This window comes from Momordica charantia, assembly GCF_013281855.1.
Source record: "Momordica charantia cultivar OHB3-1 chromosome 5 unlocalized genomic scaffold, Mcharantia_2.0 BLBB01000005.1, whole genome shotgun sequence".
Taxonomy (NCBI): domain Eukaryota; kingdom Viridiplantae; phylum Streptophyta; class Magnoliopsida; order Cucurbitales; family Cucurbitaceae; genus Momordica; species Momordica charantia.
The window spans coordinates 23597663-23619989 of NW_028275163.1; the positions used below are offsets into that span (position 1 = coordinate 23597663).

Below are 22327 nucleotides of genomic sequence, written 5' to 3' on the forward strand. Positions count from 1 at the left end.
TAACATCATAATCATCATACTTTTTCATATAAAAGAAACTGAAACATCAAAATCACGAACCCAAAAAGCAAACACACAACAGTTCTTTATTGTAACAGAAAAAGAACCATGCAAAATGCAGTTCATTAGTTCATAACTTAAAAACAGGAAACATACGAAGTGGTTGCTTATTTAAGTCTAATAGAGTGCTCAACCACGAAGCAAACTCAGCAATTTTGATCATATTTTGATGAAGGAAGGAGCTTCCAGAAACCATTGATGGACATAGACACCATTGTCTCGCAAATCCTTGAACAGATCCATACAGTCTCTCTTCAGCTCACTCTCTTCATCAACCCCATCATCTCTGCAGCTCAGAAACACCTCGTCCACCCAGCAAATTACTCCGCTTTCGAACAAATCTGATAGGAACTTCAGTTCCTCCTTCCCTGCATCCATCTTCAAGACGACGAAATCAGCATGCTGCACGGTTTCTTTGAACCAAGACAGAAAATCGAACTCGTCGTCGATGTACGGTTCTTCTCCTTCTTCGTCATCGCCGTCGTTGTCTGTAGTTTGATCAGTTCCAGCCAGGCCAGGATGATAAACAAACGTGACTCCTGGCTTATGTATGTGGGTGGCGAGAGCAGACATGTCATGATCAACAAGATAAACATTAAAATCTCTGCGATCTATGGGATAAGAAGATGGAAACCAATCTTTGTTGGTGTCATTCAGGCGCTTCCCTGTACCAATATTAACATAGACCAACTTTTCCCCATTGGAAGCATCCACAAGCTTTGGCAAATAAGCCAGCCTTCTGTCAAATCCCACAGATCTTTGCTTCACAAGAGGCTCCATTTTTGGAATTAAAGGTTTGTTTCTTGTGAGAGCGCGGCATTGAGACGACAAGTGAGGCTCCAAATGCCCAAACTCGTCGAGTTTCTTCTTGAAAACAACCAGAGTTAAGTTATTAACATGGCCGACGTGCATCACAGTGGAAGTTTTCAGTAAAGATGACACTGGGGTTGCAGCTCTAATCAAATTATTGGGCATTGAATCACTCATTCCCACAATGACAGCCCCAATTCCGCCAGGTCTAAGCACACGCTCGATCTCAAGCACCAGAAGTGCAGGCACTGAATATTTGTCTACATCTCTAGAGAAAACAAAATCAAATGATCGATCCTTAAAGTCCAGTTCGTAAACAAATTGTTTTCTCCTTAGCGAGAAGAATCGGTGTTGACCAACACCGATAACATCGGTAAATTCCATGTCTCTCAGTGCCAATACGGCGGAGGCAGATCCCTCTCCAATACATAAAGATTTTGCACTGTGATTCAAGAACTGCTTCTCCATTAACTCGGTAACGACATTAATCGTCAGATTCATATGTTCCTCACAGTGCAGCGCTACAAACGGCACCCAAATTGGATTCAGGAAGTGACCCTGAAACAAGTAAGATCCTCGGGAAACTTTCGCACTAGCATCATTCGACCTCACAACACAATCACGAAAGATCGCCGACGGGATTTCTCCGAAATCGGCACCCGTCAATACATGCAGCAAAGGAACGGTCGAAATCGCCAAGGCGAGCAAGAAAATTCGAACAACCACACGCCTCGCGAGTGATCCATGAACGATCTGCCATTTCATAGCCTTCAAATTCATCTCCCCAATCACCACTCACAACGCGCTCAGAGTTCGTTTACGAGAACAATTCCTCAAAAAGTAATTACGCAGAGAAACAAAGCCAGATTGAGAAACGGAAAAAAGACTAGCGAGTACAAAACCTGGATGATGTGTGATTTCCACCCACGAGGAGCCCCATAGACTTTTGGAAAATTAACCAGACCCTCTTCGGAACCTTCATCCTCCGAATTCTCCCGTCCCAAGTCACCATCGTCGAAGAAACCAAATCAAACCATGGAGCTTCAAGAACCTACATCACATTCTCCAAAAACCGACTCCCACAGCACAAAATCCTCGAAAACACTAACTGAAACTCAAGATCGAAATCGAATTTCAGACTCAGGCCTAGGGTTTCGAGCGAAGAAGAAGAAGAAGAAGGGTGGTAGTAGATCTAAAACGAGCGGTTCCATTAATACTGTGAGCTTCCAGTAAAATCGTGTCCACTCTAGGTACTACGTGGCACGAGGAGATATTCTTGGATTTTACACGTGTCGAGTACTGAATGGACAGGATTTGAGATTAAGGAGACTGTGGGCCCAGAATTATTGGCGAGCAAGGGCTTTCTCGTAATTGTATGGGGACGGTAGTAGTACAAGGTCGATCGGGAACATGGGAAAATGACTCATATAACCCTCCAGGTTTCTATTTTGCTCAAATAACCCTGCCCTCTAAAATTGTTTTCAATGACCTACTTTATTATTTTAATTAATTTAAAAAAGAATAAAATTACATTTGTACCCCTGAAGTCAAAAAAACCAACCGTTGGCCTTTCCCCTCTTTCTTTTCCCATTCGTTTTTCCTTCGTCTTCTTCTTCTTATCCTCTTCGATTCCCTCCGTTTCCTTCGGCCATCTCCTTGACTTAGACCTCGTATTTAACGGGCCACTGATACACAACATCCTACTTAGGGAGATCAAGGATAGTACACCTGACACCATTAGCTTCAACCTGTTTGGGAGTAAGGTGTCATTTGGGCGGAGGGAGTTCGACATTATTTCTGGGCTTAAGTATGATAGGGGTCTAGTTAGAAAAGACACATCTCCCCACAGACTTAGGGCTCTTTACTTTAATGATAGCAACGAAGTTCTGTTGAGTGAATTTGAGAAGATTTATTTAGCCGCACGGTTCGAGGATGACTTCGACGCGGTCAAGGTATCTATTGTATACTTAGTAGAGTTAGTTCTGTTGGGGAGGGAGAGGACCCTGAAGTACGACTATACATTGCTGGGAATAGTCGATGATTGGGAAACGTGCTGCAACCACGACTGGGGGATGTTGTCCTTTGATAAGACTATATATAGTCTGAAGCGCGGCCCGACGAAGAGGTCGAAGGATGGCGGGTTCAGGAAATCGTACAGTCTCTACGGTTTCCCTTGGGCGTTCCAGGTATGAGCCTATATACTTGTTTACAGTTTTCGTTCCTTTTAACCAATCAATAACGTCGAGCACTTATATACTTACAGGTATGGCCTACGAGACTATATCTTCCTTATCTGGACGTGTGGCCAATAAGGTAAATTCGGACGTCGTGCCACGGATTCTTCGATGGAGGTGCGGCCATTCAACTGCATGGCATGTGCTTGATAGAGAGATTTTTCGATCTAGCACAGTAAGTTCATTCTTGTTTATACTTATAAGTTTCTTTAATTTCCATATTTATGCGGACACATTCATTACCTTTGGCGTAGGGAAGAACTCGATCAATAGAAGCAACGGATGCTGAGACGACCTTCCTAGATAGGACGTTCGAACCACCGGAGCCCGAAGATGAGGACGAAGTCTCGCGCGAGAACAATGCTACTGAACCATCAAGTGCATGTGCAGGACCAGAGAAGGACGACGGGAGACAAGGAGGAATGTCGACAAAGGTGTTAGAGAAGACGTCCATGAAGAGGCTGAGGAGAAAGAGGAGAATGGACGTGGTAAGAAGGTACGCATGTCTAGTGTGCGTCTGAGGAAAGTTGAGAAACGGATCAAGCGCATGGACAAGCGCATGGACGACGGGTTCGAAGGTATTAAGACTGAATTAAAATACATCCGGAAGTTCTTGCGAAGAATCGCTAAGGTAATAACAGTTTTCACTTATAATAACTACGATGTCATTTTCATATAGCGATAACTAACTTGTTATCCATTGTATAGGGTTTGCCTGTCGACCCGAATGACATGAGAAGAGGCAGCAACCGTGATGGTACTGGACAAGGAGATGGTCCGAGTGATGGTCCTGGGCCAGGAGATGGTCCGAGTGATGCACCCAGTGGGGGACCTAGTGATCGAGGTGATGGTCCCAAGGATGGCAATGGTTCTACACCATCTCCTAGGGACGTGGACGACACAGATGACATGATCATCAATCCCCCCCCATGTGATCGCGCAGGAGACAAAGGAACATCAGTCCGGCCAAACGACCGGGAACCAGGTTGAACCAGAGGGCGAGGTATGTGTTCGTAATCTATAAGTTCAAATTCGATCATAAGCATGGTCTAACGAATGTTACTCTGCCCTGTATCAACAACATTCACCTGCCTTGACGCACAAGGAAGACATGGGTACAGAGGACGTGCACAAGGAAGATATTGGTCTACATGCGCGTTGTGAGGCTGCCCCTCTCGAGCAGACTCCTGTTCAGAGCAGACAGGTGGACCATATTACGATCGATTCGCATCCGTTAGAGTCATCTATGGACGACGAGGTATTTATTTTTGACTTTTCAACTCTAAACACAAGATTTTATTTGCTAACATAATTTATCCAGGACGAATACGCCGAGGACTTCACGGACTCTGATGCGAAAGAGCCGGGAGCGACGTCGCAACCAGACCTGGATGAGGTATGTGCGGTATCGCAGCCTGTTGAACGTCAGAACCCTCGGCGGGGGTCTCGGAAGAGGAAGCTCCCATGAAAGCTTCGCGGGTCGTTCAATGTCATGGTGGACGGGAAGCGGAAGAAGGTAATGCGATATGACCCACTAGTCCACGTCCCCTCTGAACAAGTCCAGAAGTTTCATGCTTGGCTGGCGAACCCTAACACCGACCGCGCCACTCGCAAATCATGCTACGGTGATCGAGGAAAGACATGGTTTCGTGACCTTATCAACTCGGGCAAGTGGATGACGAGTGAGGTACGGGTTCGAAACCCCAAATATGTGTTGTACTGGTATTTAGTTTTTTTCGAACAACAATGACTTATATAGGTGATCGATTCGTTGTTCATGTTCACGCGGAACAAACTCGAGCAACGGCATGACTTGTGTTCTCGAAGATTCACCACCGGTGACATTGTCCTTGCGGTATGTAATATATATATATATATATCTCATACGCTGACCGTTTTTACAAATTCATGTGCTAACCGAAATTTTTTATTCCTTGCAGAACTTTCTTCGACGAACAGACGGACTATATCAACGCATGACAGCCCCGAACGCTGTACCTGCGAGAGTTGCAACGGAATACGATTGGGCTGGGAAGTGTAAGACCATCCTGAGCTATATGGACGGGACGCACACAGACTATCAAACACGATGGCTTGATCTGGATGCTATTTACCTGCCATACAACATCGGTGGCAACCATTGGATTATGCTACACATCGATCTGCAGGAGGGTGAGATCATTGTGTGGGATTCTATAAGGTCGATGACACCCTTTCCAGCTCTGGAGTCCGAGTTGAGGCCAATGACTGTTGTCCTACCAACGTTTATGCACAGGGCCGGTGTTCAGATACTGAGGCCGACACTACCGAATACGCCATGGCGCATTCGTCAAGTAACGTCCGCGCCCCAGCAAAGCGAGTCTGGTGACTGTGGAATGTTTTGCGTTAAATATTTCGAGTATGATGTAACAGGGTCAAATATGACCAGCTTAACTCAGGACAACATTAGTTTTTTTAGGGAGAAATTGGCCATAGAAATGTGAGCAAACCGATCTATATTTTGAATCTATTCCGCTTATTAGTACTATGCCATTATTTTATTACCTAGCTCTTACGAACTACTTATCCTGCTTCGTATAAGATAAATATGTTAAAAAAGCAATTTGATACATAAAACGAATCAATACAACATTGACCATTCATATTCCACCCAAAAGAACAAATTATGGAAATCACTGAAACATTTCACGGGCGAAATCGGGCTATTCACGGGCAAAAAATATTTCAGTCAGTGCAAATGAAGTCACTGAAATATTTCTCGGGCAAGAATATTGTCATTTCGCCCGAAAAAGTTTTCATCCACAAGTCTTTTTTGTCTCTGCACTATTTCACGGGCGAGAATATCATTATCACGCCCGAGAACTGCATTCATGGCAAGATCTCATCAACATTTCGCCCGAATATATGATGATCAGATTCCAATACACAAAAAAGAAAATACATGGATATAAGTACACCATACATCGAACTAAGACTCAGTTGTCCGTAATGGTTGGCGGCAAGTTTTCCTATTGTGACCTTGCATTCCATACCTGCTGCATTTATGTATCTGTTGAGGCTCACCTGCTGATGGTATTCGTACTGTTTACCGTCTACTAACTCTTGCAACGAACTTCGGAGGCTCGATGGTGTACTCAACAAAGTCGTCGGGTAAAGGCCAGTCCTCCTCATCACCCAATGGGTAGATTGGCTCGGCGTACGCGTTAAGAAGCGTTTCTAATTTATACTTGGGCGAACACAGCGTGTATATACTAACATTACGATGCATGGCGGCAGCGACAGCGTGGGAGCACGGGATCTGGAAGTAGTCAAACTGCTTGCACGTACAACTCTTACTGTTTAGGTTGACACGCACCTGTTACCATCGTGTACCTCGTATTCGTAATTATCAATCGGTCTAATCGTATGTCGTCGGGCCTGCTCCACTGCACTCTTAACAATCCCCTCAGCATAATCAGTTAGAATGGATGCTCTGGTCGATGCGTACATCCGTTGTTCGTAATACCATCTTTGCAGAAGAGCCCTACAATGTTCTAATAGTGCAGTGACAGGCAAATATCGTGCGTGAACTAAAACTGCATTCATGGACTCTGCAATGTTAGTTGTCATCTGATTGTACCTCAATCCAGGTTGATATGCGCGTGACCATTTATCGAACCCGAGTTCCTCCAAGTACTGGCGCAGTTCTGGGAATCCCGCAAGCTGATTCCAATAATACCTGAAGGTAGACTTCTTGAATGCCTTAGCTGCTAGGAGGTATAGCCATTCCACGCCTTCGCTTCGAATCTTGAACTTATCATTCAAGTTCATCTGCACGTGATGCATGTAACTGACGTGTTCAGCAGTGGGAAGACAGAAGTTACAGAGTTATTAATGGTTCGGTGTCGGTTAGACACGAACACCAATCCTTCAACATCTCCAATACAACTCTTCACTCGCTCCAAGAACCAAGTCCAAGACTCGTCTGTTTCCCTGTCTACGATTCCAAATGCAAGTGGATATATCTGATTATTACCATCAACAGAGGAGGCTATCAATATCACACCTTTATATTTTCCCTTCAGATGTGCACCGTCGATGACAAGTACGGCATGAATGCAACTTCTAAACCCCCGGATAGAGCAGCCTAGGGCCATGAATGCATATTGGAAATATTTATCGTCCTCCAACTTCAATGAAAATACCGTGCCCGGGTTCACCGATTTCAATGCCTCACCGTATTTACGCAAAAGAGTGTACGACTTTTTCGGTGATCTCATTAGCTGTTCCAAAGCCCTCTCTCTCGCACGCCACGCCTTTTCATATCGAATGTTAACACCGTAATTTTTCCGCATGTCATTAACAATATCCTTCGGTCTATAACGTCGACTTACATCCTCAAATGTGGACTTTATAATCTGACCCACCACACGACTTCGAGCTTGCCGGTGGTCATGTTTCATTACTTCACGAGTGCAACTGTGAACCTCATAGAATGTAGAGATAAGAAAAGTATCTGAACCTTTAATTTTACTTGAACGTAGGCTCCATTTGCACCCATCCTCGGTGCATCCGACAGTGTACAAACTTTTTGTCGACTTCTTCACGCGATATTCAAAATTCATCTTCATTGCGTACACCGAGAGTTTGAACTGCAAATCTTCTTTCGGTCGAAAAGTATTCCCTACCGCAATGTCCTCCGTTGACGAACAAACTTCATCACCTGTCTTAACAATTTCCCTTGAGCAAGAAGCTTGACCGGTTGCGCACGGTGCATTCGTACTGACCACGTGCACTTCGGTCGAGGGGTCCGATGATGGATCAGCTACATCCATAGGGTCTACTTCATCCTCATTGTCAAAATCAACATCATCGTCGAATTCAGTATCGTGGTTGTCATCATCCTCGGCCTCGTACTCGTACTCCACGTCGTTCTCATCGTTATCGTCCCATTGACCGCAATAGTTTGTTTCATCGTCACCCAAGTTACATGGTATTACATTGTCCGTCAACGACGTCATTGATGGGACAAAACATGATGGGCCTGGGAGCGTGGAATCAAAAGGAAACGATGGAGCATAATACGGAACGGTCTGCCCTAACTGGTGGGGAAATAATTGGAATGCTTCTGCTTCTGGAATGTTACGATTCATTGAACTGCTTCCACTGCCATGTATTTCCTTCGGAACGACATATACATACAATGGGACTTCAGAGGGATGTGGAGGGCCTCTTAAAAAAAATCTAAGGCTATGGTCATCAAAGATGTAATACTTCGGAACCTGGTACTGCAGATTGAACTTATATACACAGTGTATCAAGATTTTGAACCGATCCGGATCTATTCGGGTAATGCTGAACATAGCACTAAGGAGCTCCTCATAAGTTATAGAATCGTCCACATCCAAACCTCCCATAATTTCACCTTCATATAGAAATTATGACTCATTCCAACTACCACCATAGCTAACAAATAGGCGAGACATCCTGCATGTGGAAAAAGAAGAATTCGAAATTCGAAATTTTCGACATTCTCGGGCGGAAGTTATTGTCGTTCGGGCGAGAATTCACGCCCGTATACAATATGATTCTCGCCCGAGAAACTCATATTATATTGTCATTTTCGACCGTGAATAACCCTAACTTCGCCCGAGAATCATGGAAAAATACAGAGTACATGCCCCAAACATGTCGTTCTCTAAGGAAGAATAAAAACCACAAAGATGCACTCAAACGTTTCCAAATAAACAAAAAACAAAAGAGTAGACATATAAATGTGAGACTTCAGAGACGAAAAACACAAAAAAAGCCCATTCTTTGTAAATGACATTTCACCTACCTCGTTTGTGTAGAAATCTTACTCAGCTACAAACAAACTATGTGGTCAGATGGAAGAGTTACTTTCAATGTACAATATTCTTTTTGTTATCTGCAAAGCTGAGTACGAAGTGCACAGATGAAGAAGACTGGTTTGCTGAAGTGCACAGATGAGAAGTGGTTGTTTGATTAATTGGAAAACCTTAAATTCTCGGGCGAAATAATACCAGTTAACGGCCGGGAATTCATTGTAAGTCAACCTAACTTCTCGCCAATTCTCGCCCATAAACAACCCAAAATTAGCATTTTGGCCAATTCTCAGGCGGGAAAAATGCGATTCTGCCCGAGAATTAGTTATCATTATCACGCTTACGGCCGGGAAAGTCACGTTTAAGCCCGAGAATTGACACTATAATTGAGGGGTAGTTGGGTACATTTACTTCCACTGACAATTCTGAAAAAGCATATTTGGGTCATTCAAAACAATTTTTGAGGGGTGGGTTATTTGAGCACATTGGAAACTTAAGAGGATCATATGAGTCATTTTTCCCTGGAACATCTTTTATCAGATTAAACAATTAATTATTGTTGTTGAAAATGATAACTTATTTTATTATACTTTTCTTTTCTTTAAACTTAAATAATGATAACCAACAAAATTTTTTCGATTCTTTTGAAAAGATGCGTCGATGTGAATTGAATCGATTAAACTTGAAAATAAATTAAAACAATCAATCAAATTCTGCTGTTTTCCATAACTTTAATTTTGTCATTAAAAAAAATGTAAATTGTATATAATTTAAGACTTTTATACCTATTCTATTTTAGCCTCTCAATTTTTAAATACTTTTATAAAATAAATGTACATTTTTAAATATGTAAGGTGTTTAAAATTATATAAAAAAACGTAATTCAAATGAAACTCAAATTGAAATGTAATATAAAACACAATAAACAAAATCATATTTATACTATGTTTGAAAAAAAATAGAAATAATTGAAATATTTAAAAAATACATTTTAAATTTAACTTCTGAAATGAAGTTTTTCTTTAATATACTAGAGTTTGCATAAAATTTAATGAATTTTCTTAGATGAGCATAAAATTTCATTTTAGCTGTTATTGCTAATTTTTAACCAATCATTTGCTAGAAACTTTACTTCATGTCTTACTATAAAAGAATCTACATTAATAAATATTTGACTTATATGTTGTTGGTCATGTATCAAAATTTTAAATGAATAAAAGGTAACAAATTTAAATTTAAATTAAAAAAAATTGCAGTATTGATTGATACTGTAATAAATACTTGTTAAAAAATTAGCTGACCAAATAAGCTGTTATAGGAAGATAAAACGAGATCATATTGGACGAGTAGAAGATAGGAGTTAGGTTGGAGGAGGAGCGGGCTCATCAGGTAAGGAAGTTGAAACCCGACGGCCCGAGTCGGTCATAACTGACCAGGCCTCGACGCTGAGACCTTCTTGGCGGCGAGAACCCCAATGGTTCTCTCCCAACCCCGTGCAACCCGATCCGAATTTACTTTGTCTCGATCCTAAATTCGACATTGGGCCAATTACGAAACACACAGGTCCAGAAGTCCAGATCTCTTGGACATGATTCAACTTTGGTAATTCCTAAAAAGATTAAGGTTCGACTTCTATAAATAGAAGGATAAGTCAAACTCTAGATGTATGCTCTGATCCTAACTTAAGCATCGGAGTCCGTGTGGTAAGAGCCATATCGATCTTAGTACTATTCTGTTTTAGAAGTCTCACCGATCCCTTTATTCTAGAAGATTGATACGAACACTGGCAGAATCCTATAAAATTAAATTTATGCGACAAGCCCTCAGCTTGTTATTTTGAAGAGGAAAAAAATCTTGATCAGACATCAGAAATCGAAACACATGATATAATCCAATTAACAAATAACAACAATGGGTCTGCCTTATTGGTCATTTATTTATTTCAATTACAAAAGTCAATTGTCTAAAATTCAACTTAGAAAAGACAGCAGATAATAAAGAATGTGCCACAAATTTCATTTTCCTTCTAAAGATAATATTCTAAAGATAATATTTTTAAGTGTGAAGAGACCTTCACTCACTTTTAAATTGCTTTTCACCCAAAAAAAAATAAAATAAAATAAAATTTAAGGGTATTTTTTATGAGTAAAATAAAAATTCATATTTGTAAACAAACCAACGGTGTTTTTTTTTTAATTTTATTAATGTAGCAAAGAATTTTAAATCCAAATTTAACAAATTTTTAATTTCAATTTTGTCCAAATACCTAATATAAATATATTTATGATAGACTTCATATGAGATATATCAATTATATAATTGATATACAAATACTAAGTTTAAATGATATACCTGATACGAAGTATATCACTTACATAATTGATATACTTAATATAAGTATATCAATCACCCTAAATATTAATATTAGATTGGTGTACTTCATTTTGGGTATATCACAAAAAAAATCTTTTTACAAGTGGAAGATATTAGTTTAAGTAATATTGTAGGTTTATTATTAATATATCAGCTTCAAGTGTATCATCGACAGACTTAATATTAGAAGTGGTACTAATTTTAAATAGATAGTTTGGTCCCTGTAATTTTAAATAGATAGTTTGGTCCCTGTACCTTCAGTTTTTGTTATTTTGGTTCCTGTACTTTCAATACTGGTTCATTTTAGTCTCATTACTTTCAAAATGTTCATTTCGGTCTATGTACTTTTAAAAAGTGACTATTTTGATCATTTAAATTTATTTTTAATCTCATTTTTTTCTTTCACAATTTTAATACCACACTAAAATCAATATCTTTTTTGAAATGTAAATATCACTTTATGTTAAAGAGTTTTCGTTATGTGTAAAATTTGTGTTAAAATGTTGTAAATAGAGTCTAAAATGATTACTTTTTAAAATTACAAAGGTTAAAACGAATAATTTAAAAGTACATAGACCAACATGAAAATTTTCAAAGTACGGATACTCAAATGAACTAAGACTGAAGTACAAGTATTTTAACAAAAAAATGTATTATCTATTTTTAAAAAAGTCCATTTTTTACAAGCATGACATGATTTAAAAAAATGTTTTACATTAATTTGAGTTTCACTCCAGATAAAAAAAATCTTAGTTGACTCATCTCTCTTTAATATGTTTTTATTCAACACTTATTTGGACTTATTATTATGAGATTTTGTTTAAACTAAATAAAATTAAAGTATAAAATAAAATAGAAGTTCAATTTTTCACAGCTTTTAGATGTGTCATCAATTATCACAAACTTTTGACAATAAAATTAATGGTTTGAAAATTGAACATATAAGAATGATAATGTAGACAAGGATTCATTCTCTATGCATATCAAATTCAAAACCAATAAATTATCAAATCAAATATTTTAGATTTAAATATAATTTTAGTCCTATACTTCTATTACAATTTAATCCTTAAATTTTAAATTTTAACAATTTAGTCCTTAAATTTTCCTAGCTTTTATAATTTGAAATTTGTAACAATTTAGTCTTTATTCTATCATAAAAAATTATGTAGAAATCAATTTGAATTTTTATTACATAATGATATGGTTTGAACACATTCAGTTTCATCTACACATAAAAAATCTTAGTAATATTTTTTACGACAGAGATTAAATTGTCACCGATTAAATTTTAAGAGTCGAATAAAATTAAAAAACAAAAAGAGTATTTAAACCGATTAAACGTATTGTTTCAGATAGATTTAATAGTTTTATTATTTTAAATTTTTTTCTTAACTAAAAAACAAAGCTATTTGTATACAAAACAACAACTAGTTTTTGTTGTCACATTCTTTTATTAGTTTAATTTTGCTGGTCAAGAACGGAAAATGGATAAAGTAATCCACATTATACTTCTGGAAGAGCTCAATTTCAGCTCCCTCAAACCTTCATAGAGTTCCAGTGGAATACCAGAAGAAGCCACCTCCTATCTATTAAAATTGGCCCAAAAAAACCACTATTTTCTCTCTCTCCCCTCTGTCTCTCTCTCTCCTTTCTCCATTTTTCTGGGTTTTTCGAAATCGGTTTGGAGGGTTTCAGAGAAAACTTGAAACCCATCACTTTTTTTTCCTCTAAAATCTGTGTTTCACTTGCTGCCATTGGCGTAAGGTAAGTTCTTCAATGAAAAATGGCAACTGGGGGGCAAAACCTTACTGATGAAGATGGTGGAGACCCTTTAAAGAGCAAAATTGATGCTTCAAATTTGAAGGTATTACCAAAATTTCAGTTCATACTTACAAATTTCATCTGGGTTTTTCTTAGGAATCCCATTTTTGGGGTTTTTTTTGGGTAGAAATTGTTCTTCATTACATTTAACTTTTGTTCCATCTGTTAAGTTTGTTGGAATTTTGTTGTCAGTTATCGTGAAGAAACTCAGAGAAAATAATAAAAGTTGAATCAAACGAATGAAATTGATCGATTCTGAGTTTTCTGTGTGAGTGTTGCATGAGATAATTGATTTTTATTCAAGTTTAAGCTCAAAGAGCTCTTGGTTCTATGTGTATTCCTAAAGTCAAAACAGTTTCATTTTGCTTTTTCTGTTTCATTCTGAAGGCTGGAGGAGATTCTACTGAAGAAACCTTCCCTAATCTGAATCAGAATTTTCAGAATCTTGCTATGGAGGTTCCATCTCTAGTAGCTCGACAATGGTGAACATTGTAGAACATCAAAAATTCCCCAAATTTCAAGCCATTCTCCCAAAAGACTGGCTTTCTCCCCCCTATCCTCCCCAAGTATTTCCAATGCTGCTGCAGTCTCCCCGGGCCGCCCTTCACCGTCGGAAAGTAAATCAAACTTCAAAGGGCTTACTAAAAACATGAATTCCCAATATGAGAATTCAAGGCTAGATGTTGAGAAGTCCCCGATTGTACCGTTCGAAGGTTCTCGTCCAGTTGCGTCTCAAAGGCCTAGAATATCGAGGTCGATGTCGCTCACGAAATTTTTCAACCCCAAATTGGAAAGAGCATCAGATTCAGGGTCCTCTCATGGAAAGTGCATAATTGAACCTCCCATTTCCTCTGTAAGTATATAATAATCACTTCTTAGCTTGAAAACGTTTTATTTACTGGCTAACTGAATCAACTTGGTGAAGTATACTTTTGTTTATGATCCATAGCATCATTTCCACTCATCTTTCATTCTTATACTTCGCAAGGACTCTGCAGAACGGTTCTCCCGGGTCGGTTGAGAACTACTTCATATGCTCTCTACTAAGCTAGCGAATTTGAAATGCTTCCCAAAAGAGTACTGATGCATCAAATTAATTAGTGATGGCAGGGCGTCCCATTTTGAGTTGAATCTTCATTGTTCATGTTATTAAAACATTATGATCGATATTTATGGCACAAGGCTTTGTTTTTCTGGTTGATATGACATGAATGGTTTATCCTTTCGTTTTTTTTTTTTTGCTCAAACAGTGTTTTTCCAACTGTGTTCCATTTGATTCTTACAGAATTCTTCACATTACAGAAAGAATTGGCCCACAGGTCAATGCATCGATCCTATTCCGTGCCTGAGATCAGAGAAGATGGAACTGTATCCTTGCACGGTAATATTGATCATCTGATCCCGACCTCTCCACAAATGGGCCAAGAGATTGTTTTGACACCATGTAAATCACCAGCGTATGATAACGGTAAATTTATTATGTCATTTCGTGTTTTGTTTGGTCACATCAGCAAGATTCTTCTCCATTCTTTAAGCGCCATGGATGATCATGTGATCTCCACTCCTGGTTTTTGGGAGGGGAAGATATCTCCTCTGTTTTTCTTTAAACTTCAATTATCATTATATGCTTGATTTTCATGGTTCAGATAAAACCGTAGGCAGTAGTGAGCATTTTTCAGAAGAAGAAACCGTTTGTCGAATATGCTTGATTGAGCTCGGTAATGGTCCTGAGACGATCAAGATGGAATGTAACTGTAGGGGTGATCTTGCACTAGCTCACCAAGAATGTGCTATCAAATGGTTTAGCACTAAAGGTAACAGAATATGCGATGTGTGCAGACAAGAGGTTCGAAATCTCCCGGCTACACTCCCACGAGCGCACAGCGTGCAGTCGTACAACTTCCGAGGAAGGGGAATCCAGCCAGCTGATATTACTCAATACAGGCAAGTAAAACTTTTTCCCCACTGGAATGTGCAGGCATCCGAGATAATGATATCGGTTCTCTTAAAATTATGCATACAAAACTGCCAAATTTTGTTCGATTTTCCCAATTATCGGAAGATGAATTCCGTAAACTTTTCGGTTTATGTTGAAAACTGAACTTTTGTGTGAACATTCTGCAGGGTTTGGCAGGATGTTCCTTTTCTTGTTATCATCAACATGTTAGCTTACTTTGGTTTCCTAGAGCAACTTCTGGTATTTCTAGCACTTCTCTCCCCCTTATTCTTCCTATTTCTGTCCATTCATATTTCGGGGTCGGTGACGGACTGATGGTTGAACTAGTATAAATATAACATCAACATATGGGGCGTGTACTGTCGTTTTTCTGTTTGCTGCCGTTAGGGTTGCTAATACCGGTGCCTGTGCAGGCCAGTGATATGGGAGCGGGTGCTTTAGCTATTTCTCTTCCATTTTCTTGCATATTTGGTCTTCTTGCATCCATGACCGCAGCAACAATGGGTATGGCGAGACTCGTTTTTTGGAGTTGTCATTCGCTAGATATTTTCAGATTCTTGTTCTTGGTCATCGATTCATATTAATACTCTTGAAGTTTGTTGTCAGTGTGGAAGCAATATATATGGATTTACGCCACTATCCAGCTCGCTCTCGTGATCGCTTTTTCTCATGTTTTCTATACGAAGGTAACCGAAAACCGTAGCATTCTGATGGCATTGTGAAAAAGAGAGACATTATTGTTAGCAATCAAGTGATCAAGTTTCTCTGGATCAACAGCTTCACATGCAGGCCATTCTAGCTGTTCTTATCGCCACGTTTTCGGGCTTCGGAGTTACAATGACTTTAAGTTCCATGCTCGAGAAAATTCTTCGACAAACAAGAAGCTGGCTCGATCAATCAACTCAGCGTACTTTGTCAACAGAGCAACCAGATGGATCATCAACAATCAGGCATCGAGCCCAAGTAGATGCTCCACTTGATCCTCAACAGGGACCTGAGGAGCCGAGGCAGCCACGAACAGTACCCGCAACCTTGCATCGGGGCCAAACTGATCCTCCTAATGAGCAAGATGTTGAAATGGGAGCTTCAGAAGCCTTGCACCAGGGCTGACCCCATCCAGTGTGCCATGGACATTTAGTTTAGCTCTTTTATATAGCTTGCCAACCAGCAGTTCTTTCCCTTAGATTATATTGTATATGATTTTTCTTCGTGAGTAGAAAATAATGTATATATTTTTAAATTCTTTTTCAGAATTTATAATGTTATTTTATTTGTGAATGTTGAATTTAGTTAGGGAAAATAAACAACTTGGGATATTAGAAATCATTTTTGGGCACTTAAAATAAATAATAGAAAATATGTTAAAAAAAAAACACACACACATTTCGTTGTTGTATTTGTGTAAAAGTAATCATTTAAGTCTACAAACTTTAGTAGATTTATGCTCTTATTTGACAATTGTAACGTATTAATCTTAATAGTGAAAAATCTCATTAAATTGTTACAGAGTTTTTACATGATGGCTACTTCGATTTCACGTGTACATAAATGAAAGTACTGTATGTAGAAAATCAATGAGAGATGCTAATTTTTTACTGCACGGTAAATTCACAAGCACCTAAATTATTAGGTATAAGATTTATAAACTAAGGATTAAATGACATGATCTCTACTCCATATAGAGAGATCATATTTTAACCTAGAAAATAAATATAAGTCATTCTAGTTTACTAATATAAGTTAAATCAGTACAATTTATCATATTTTAACACCAAGTTCTTAGTGAAAAAATTTCCCCATCTTCGAGTGCTGGAATTTAAACAGAGATTCTCCATCTCAAGGGCTCCATCTCGTTGGAAAAATGAACATCCCTAATTTTGACTGGGACAAATAATAAAATATTTTGTCCAAAAGAAAAATATATCAAATAATATAAAATATTACATATTTTTTTATGGGAAAAAATAATTATTTCTAAAAAAATATTCTATTTTGAGGAAGTATAGAATATAGCAATCGTAACATTTTCAAGTTTATTTATTTTTTTCCAATTTACCATTTTTTTAATAAGATTTTCATAGCATTGTTGTTCTGAATTCTGATTGACTTGACATGGCTACTTTTTAAAAGGTCAACTTTGTTCTATTTTCTTTTTGTAATTTAACACAAAAAGGCAGACATCATTACACTATAATTTCTACAAATTAATTAATAATATTTTCTCTTAGAGAAAAAAAAAAAAGAAACTTTGTCCCCTTTTTCTCTTTTTGTGCATTTTCATATATAGATCTGCCTTTTCTGTTTTTGGGACTTTAAAAAAGTTGGGCTTCTCAAAAAACCCTTTTGAATTTAGGGCTGTCCTATAGACCATTGACCATTTTTCTATAGGGCTGTTTTAATTAATTACTTTGGATAAAGTAAAAATAAAAACTTTGGGCAAAGTCAAATGTGTAGGGGCTGCCTGCCCTAAGCAACTGCTTCCCTAGGAACAAAAGTGCCCTACAATCATACCTACGACCCTATACATTCTTGTGTCCATTTTAATTAATTCCAACATTGGTTTAAAATGAATAAAAATCTATTTATTTTCTCTTCAATTTGGGTCTTGAGATTCTCAATCTATAAACATTATTGGGAAACTCTCTAATCTAAGAACATATTTTATTTTCATTTGTTTTTGGTTGAATTTTCAAGAATCAGCATGTTAGCATATTTTATTTTTAGTTTTATATTTTTTAAAAGTAGGTTTGTTATTTATAATACCATTTGAAAACATATTAATGTTTATAAAAACTATATAACAAAACAAACTAAAGAAAGTATAAGATAAAATGACAAACCGAGTGTATATAGTTTAACTAGTTAAGACATTTATATCGAGCTGTAATAGATTGTGAGTTCGAATTCCCAGCTCCATATGTTGTACTTAAAAAAAATGGTAGGAAGAAGTAATGTTAGCGCTAAAAAAAAATGAAATGATTATTAAATGGGGCTAAAACGATTAGTTTTTAATAATTAAGATGATTATTATTATTATTATTATTTTGTTCTTACACTATTTTCTATTGGTATTTGGTAGTGTCGATTTTCTCAACTGTGTTATGTAAAAAATATTCTTCTTGAAGAACAAGAAACGAATTGAACTTCCAAGATTTGTCTCATTGATTACCTTCTCTCATGTGATGGAATTATCTTTGAAAATGACGAGAAGAGGTAATATATTATTTTTCTAATCCTTAATATATTTAAAGGTAATTTTCAACGTGAGGTTAGTTTGTCTGGTTGAAGAATCTATAGTTCGTGAATTCGAATCTCCACTCCAGTGTGTTTTGTTCAATAAAAAAGAAACAATATATTTCAACTGTAATTACGTGAAAGTAAATTTTTAACCTAATCCGTAATAACTTAACCATTATCAAATTTATTTTGACATATATAGTTAGGGTTTTGAAAGGGGGAAGAAATATATGTTAGAAGATATTTGCTAAAATTTCTTAAAGTTATAGGATTTATTATTCAATAAAGAAAAACTAGCTCTCAAGGCATTGAAAAAACAAGAAAATTTTCTTATTATTTGACGAAGTTTCTTTTTATATTGGGTAAAAAATCTACTTATTTATTAAATTTAACACAAACAAACTAAAACCTCCTTTTATTTATGAAAGAATAAGTTGGATTATTTAGATTCGAGGTCAAATTTTTTTCTTCTCACATTTTTATTTAATAATTGTTTTAAAATTAAAGGTGGGATAATAAGATACATGCCATGTAATTAATTAGCATTAAATTGCTCAAATTGCATTATTATTATTATTATTATCATTATTTTTCATTATCTTTCTTAGTTGATCCTGGTGGCTGCCGGCCGGATTAATTTGACCAGTAGTCAAATATATATGTATGTATGTATAAATAAATAAATTAGTTTTTTTCTGGCAGATGCAATAATTTGAAAGCGAAATTACGATAAATAAATTTTAAAAAAAGGGAAAAAAAAGGTTCAGAGGACAACATATAAAATAACAGGAAGAAAAAGAGTTACATGCATCACTCATTTTTTCTAACTTTTTTTCTGAATTAAATCTGTCAAACTTTAAACATTCACCGGTGGCCCCGCCGGCGGCCCCTCCTCTGACCGCTTCTTCCGCCGCCCTGCCCTGTTAAAATTCTGCTGCCCCTCGTTATCATTATTATTAAACAGTTTCTTAAAAAAAAAAAAAAAACCATTTTATTTATGATCTTCTTTTTTTCACTGACCTTCAATATTTGGTTTAAACTTGATCGGAAAATTATGGGGTTTCAGTGGTTGGCGGCGAATTGGCTTAGCCCCATGGTTGAGTTTATGGCGGCGAACTTTGCCAGCTCCGGTGGGAGGAACGGTGGCCGGGGAGCTTCCCCTGATCCTCCCACGCCGAGGAAGTCTCGCGTTTGACCATTACTTCTCATTCCGTTATTACCTGTACCGTTAAGAATGTGAATAAAAGATTAAACAAGGTTACACAAAAGTCTATCATTTTAAAGTTTTTAAGTTTACCCCCTTAAATTTTTAGAATTAAGAGATTGTATACAAATCTTCTTAATTCTATCAATAATTCAATAGTTAAGATATTTCTATCACCTTCTTAAAAGGTCTTAATATTCTAATTTAGGATTGATGGAAATGCTACCAATATGAATAAAAGATTAAATTTACCGTTGGACAGTAAAACTTGGCTGAGGCAATTTGAACTCAAGTCGGAGCTCCCGACCATCTGCATTGAGTCGGCCATTGTCAGGCTCCTAGTTTTGTTGAGAGAGTTCAAGCTCACCGCATTAGAAGATGACGATGACGACGAAGAAGATGCCGACGACGACGAGCTCATTACTCCAAAACCGCCTGCTCCGAAGAGCGATGAGTTATTGTTGTTGCTCCTCGTTGAGCCCATAAGGGCAGCTTTCTGCAGAAGGGCAGTGGCCGACATCGGAGAAGAAGAAGAAACGACGGACTGAGAAGATTGACCCGATAATAACGCTGCCGCGGTAGCTTTCGACAAACTCGCCTTGTTCTCAACATCTTCCTTGTCAATCACCGGGAGCACTGAGAGCCCCGATATCCCGCTCTCGTTGATCGATCCAAAAAGATTGGAAGAAGAAGACGACGACCCGAAAAAGCTAGAAATGTTGTTGTTGTTGATCGCAGTTTCAGCAGAAGCTTGGTTCAACCAGAGGGACAAAGGGGATCTGTTCTTGTGTTGCTGATCTTCTAAATCTCTCAGAAAATCTGAATGGCTGAATTGGGAAAGCCCTGAAACGTCTCCAAGAGATTGAAGATTATTATGATTATGATTATTATTGTTATTATTATTGGAGTGAGGATCAACGAGAGATTGGTGAGGATCTTGTTGATGAAGAAGAATTGAATCGTTTCTGAGATTATTGAGAATATTTGTTGCAGAAACTGTTGTGATTCTTGCACTTTCTTCAGCTAAGGCATCGCAAAATGCTCTGTGGGTTATGAAGCTATCTTTCCTGTAAAAGAAAATTTTAAAAAAAATCCAGCATTTAATTGTGTATCCAATCATTGACATTTTTGTTGCATTTTAATTTCTGGGTCAGAGAAATAATCACCATTAATTACTTTTGTCTTTATAATAAGAGCTTAAAAAGTAGAAAAAATCATCAATTTTCTTGTTTTGAGTAGTTTTTCAAAGTTTTGAGTTCGTGGGAAGAGAAAAAAAATAATTATGATTCAGAAACGTATTTAATTTCAAATATTGATTGATTAATCTATAATACTATACTATTTGTGAAACTGGTTCGACGAATTCGTTAATTTGAATATAGTACGAGCTCAAACAGTGAAAAGAGGTACTGTTTGGACGGTGAGAAAATGATTCTGGCAAAAGAAAAATGAGAGAGAAAATTAACCTGGAAAAAAGTGTTCCACAATCGCACTTATATTCTCTTGTCCCACAAGTTTTGGAGTGAGCTTTCCAATCAGATTGAACAGCATATTTCTTGGAACACTTATCGCATTTCCACTTCTTCTCGCCGTGTTTCCGGCTGAAGTGTTTCTTTATTCCGGTGAGGTCGCCAAGGGCCCGCGACGGGTCGTGGTGGACGCACGTCTTCTCCGGGCAGATATACACCTTCTTCTTGATCGGCTCCTTGTTTGTCCGCTGCCGCAGCTTCCACGGCAGGTTGTGCCCTCGTCGGTGAAGCTGCAGGTTCTGATCTCTCTGAAACCCCTTGTTGCATATTTCGCAGATGAATCTGTTCGTCGCCATGAGAGACTTAGGCGATAGAGCGATGACCTCCGCATCCGGATCTGCAACGACAACCGAAAAAACAACAAAAATTATATAAATCCAAACCCTTTTCAATTAAACCAGAAGATCGATCAAGATCAAGAAGCTGATTCTCACCTGGGTTTCCGGGGAGGTTTCTCTTCTTCTTCGCCGCAGCGGAGGGTTTCGGTTTAGAGTTAGGGTCAGGGTTTGCATCTTGTTGTGGAGCGAACGCGGTCGGTGCCGAAGAGAGAAGAGAAAAGGGATTACTTGACATGGTTTTTTTTTCTTTCTTTCTTATTTAGGAGGTGATTGAAGATGGTATGGACAAGAACAAACAAGTAAAGACCAAGGGATTTTTAAAGTTTACTTTTTTCTTGCAGAGGAAAGAGCTAAAAAAAACTTGGTTTTTTTGGTTATGTGTAAGAATTTGATGAAGAAGGTGGTGGGGGGGACTAGGGTTCTGCCAAAAGACAGTAAAAACCAAAGTCGAAGACTTTGAATCTGAACAAAAGACCTTGAACTTGAAGGAGAAAAAATTTATATATGAAAAATGAGAGCTTTCCAGATCATGGAAGTGTTTCTAATGGAGAGATCTGGTTTTTCCCTCTTTTGTTTGCTTTTAAGAAAACACCAAAAACCAACATCTTTTGCCTCCAAGAATATCTCTTCCTCTTCTCTCTCTCTCTCTTCTCTCTCTTGTCTATACACGTGGTTTTGTAACCAGAATGTATACAGTTCTTCCTCTTTTTTGCTACCTTTTTAAGCTCAAACTCCAAAGACTATAATACTTTTTTTTTCCCATGTTTTGTATCTCCGTAATCGGGACTTATTGTTTGGACTGAACAACACTGTGACTAGTACAGGACTCGAACTCAATATCTTATGGTAGATGGTACCACAAGACAAGACCTTGCCACTGTGCCATTCCAGGGACCCAATAGACTATAATTCTTTTTTTTTTTCCGACATTGTGGA

At 37.8% G+C, this 22327-nt stretch overlaps 4 protein-coding genes across 7 annotated transcripts; 2 read left to right on the forward strand and 2 right to left on the reverse strand.

The window, feature by feature from the left end:
• On the reverse strand, nt 1-2071 carry LOC111015031 (uncharacterized). The gene has a single exon (XM_088124588.1). It carries the CDS (start codon nt 1648-1650, stop codon nt 220-222), a length of 1431 nt encoding a protein of 476 aa, XP_087980714.1. The 5' UTR covers nt 1651-2071; the 3' UTR covers nt 1-219.
• A 1293-nt stretch (nt 2072-3364) lies between these two features.
• Nucleotides 3365-5614, forward strand: LOC148211562 (uncharacterized). The gene is made up of 4 exons (XM_088123779.1): nt 3365-3735; nt 3813-4362; nt 4426-4959; nt 5045-5614. The coding sequence occupies exons 1-2, from the start codon at nt 3487-3489 to the stop codon at nt 4092-4094; spliced, it is 531 nt and encodes a 176-aa protein (XP_087979905.1). The 5' UTR covers nt 3365-3486; the 3' UTR covers nt 4095-4362; nt 4426-4959; nt 5045-5614.
• A 7163-nt stretch (nt 5615-12777) lies between these two features.
• On the forward strand, nt 12778-16368 carry LOC111015132 (RING/U-box superfamily protein). Of its 3 annotated transcripts, none has more exons than XM_088123600.1 (8): nt 12778-13169; nt 13482-13979; nt 14429-14594; nt 14773-15070; nt 15251-15323; nt 15497-15587; nt 15690-15769; nt 15861-16368. In XM_088123600.1, the coding sequence occupies exons 2-8, from the start codon at nt 13776-13778 to the stop codon at nt 16191-16193; spliced, it is 1245 nt and encodes a 414-aa protein (XP_087979726.1). In that variant the 5' UTR covers nt 12778-13169; nt 13482-13775; the 3' UTR covers nt 16194-16368. The 3 variants fall into 3 exon arrangements, with proteins under 3 accessions (XP_087979726.1, XP_087979725.1, XP_087979727.1); XM_088123599.1 differs by having other exon boundaries at nt 13514-13979; XM_088123601.1 differs by lacking the exon at nt 12778-13169 and having other exon boundaries at nt 13839-13979; nt 14412-14594.
• Nucleotides 16369-19028: 2660 nt separating this feature from the next.
• LOC111015140 (uncharacterized) lies at nt 19029-22064 on the reverse strand. Of its 2 annotated transcripts, none has more exons than XM_022290073.2 (5): nt 21488-22064; nt 20991-21390; nt 19777-20591; nt 19341-19540; nt 19029-19240 (listed from the first exon to the last, which is right to left on the reverse strand). In XM_022290073.2, exons 1-4 carry the CDS (start codon nt 21624-21626, stop codon nt 19383-19385), a joined length of 1512 nt encoding a protein of 503 aa, XP_022145765.1. In that variant the 5' UTR covers nt 21627-22064; the 3' UTR covers nt 19029-19240; nt 19341-19382. The 2 variants fall into 2 exon arrangements, with proteins under 2 accessions (XP_022145765.1, XP_022145766.1); XM_022290074.2 differs by having other exon boundaries at nt 19029-19251.
• Between the last annotated feature and the right edge of the window lie 263 nt (nt 22065-22327).

Excerpts from the sequence above, each read along its gene's own strand:
- LOC111015031 (XM_088124588.1), bottom strand. The coding sequence starts at position 1,650 with ATGAATTTGAAGGCTATGAAATGGCAGATCGTTCATGGATCACTCGCG.
- LOC148211562 (XM_088123779.1), top strand. The coding sequence starts at position 3,487 with ATGTGCAGGACCAGAGAAGGACGACGGGAGACAAGGAGGAATGTCGAC. Across the intron at positions 3,736-3,812 it reads TCTTGCGAAGAATCGCTAAG|GGTTTGCCTGTCGACCCGAA; the intron begins GTAATAACAGTT and ends TCCATTGTATAG.
- LOC111015132 (XM_088123600.1), top strand. The coding sequence starts at position 13,776 with ATGAATTCCCAATATGAGAATTCAAGGCTAGATGTTGAGAAGTCCCCG. Across the intron at positions 14,595-14,772 it reads ATCACCAGCGTATGATAACG|ATAAAACCGTAGGCAGTAGT; the intron begins GTAAATTTATTA and ends TTCATGGTTCAG. Across the intron at positions 15,770-15,860 it reads CTCATGTTTTCTATACGAAG|CTTCACATGCAGGCCATTCT; the intron begins GTAACCGAAAAC and ends CTGGATCAACAG.
- LOC111015140 (XM_022290073.2), bottom strand. The coding sequence starts at position 21,626 with ATGTCAAGTAATCCCTTTTCTCTTCTCTCTTCGGCACCGACCGCGTTC. Across the intron at positions 21,391-21,487 it reads AAACCTCCCCGGAAACCCAG|ATCCGGATGCGGAGGTCATC; the intron begins GTGAGAATCAGC and ends TTGTCGTTGCAG. Across the intron at positions 20,592-20,990 it reads TGTGGAACACTTTTTTCCAG|GAAAGATAGCTTCATAACCC; the intron begins GTTAATTTTCTC and ends TTTCTTTTACAG.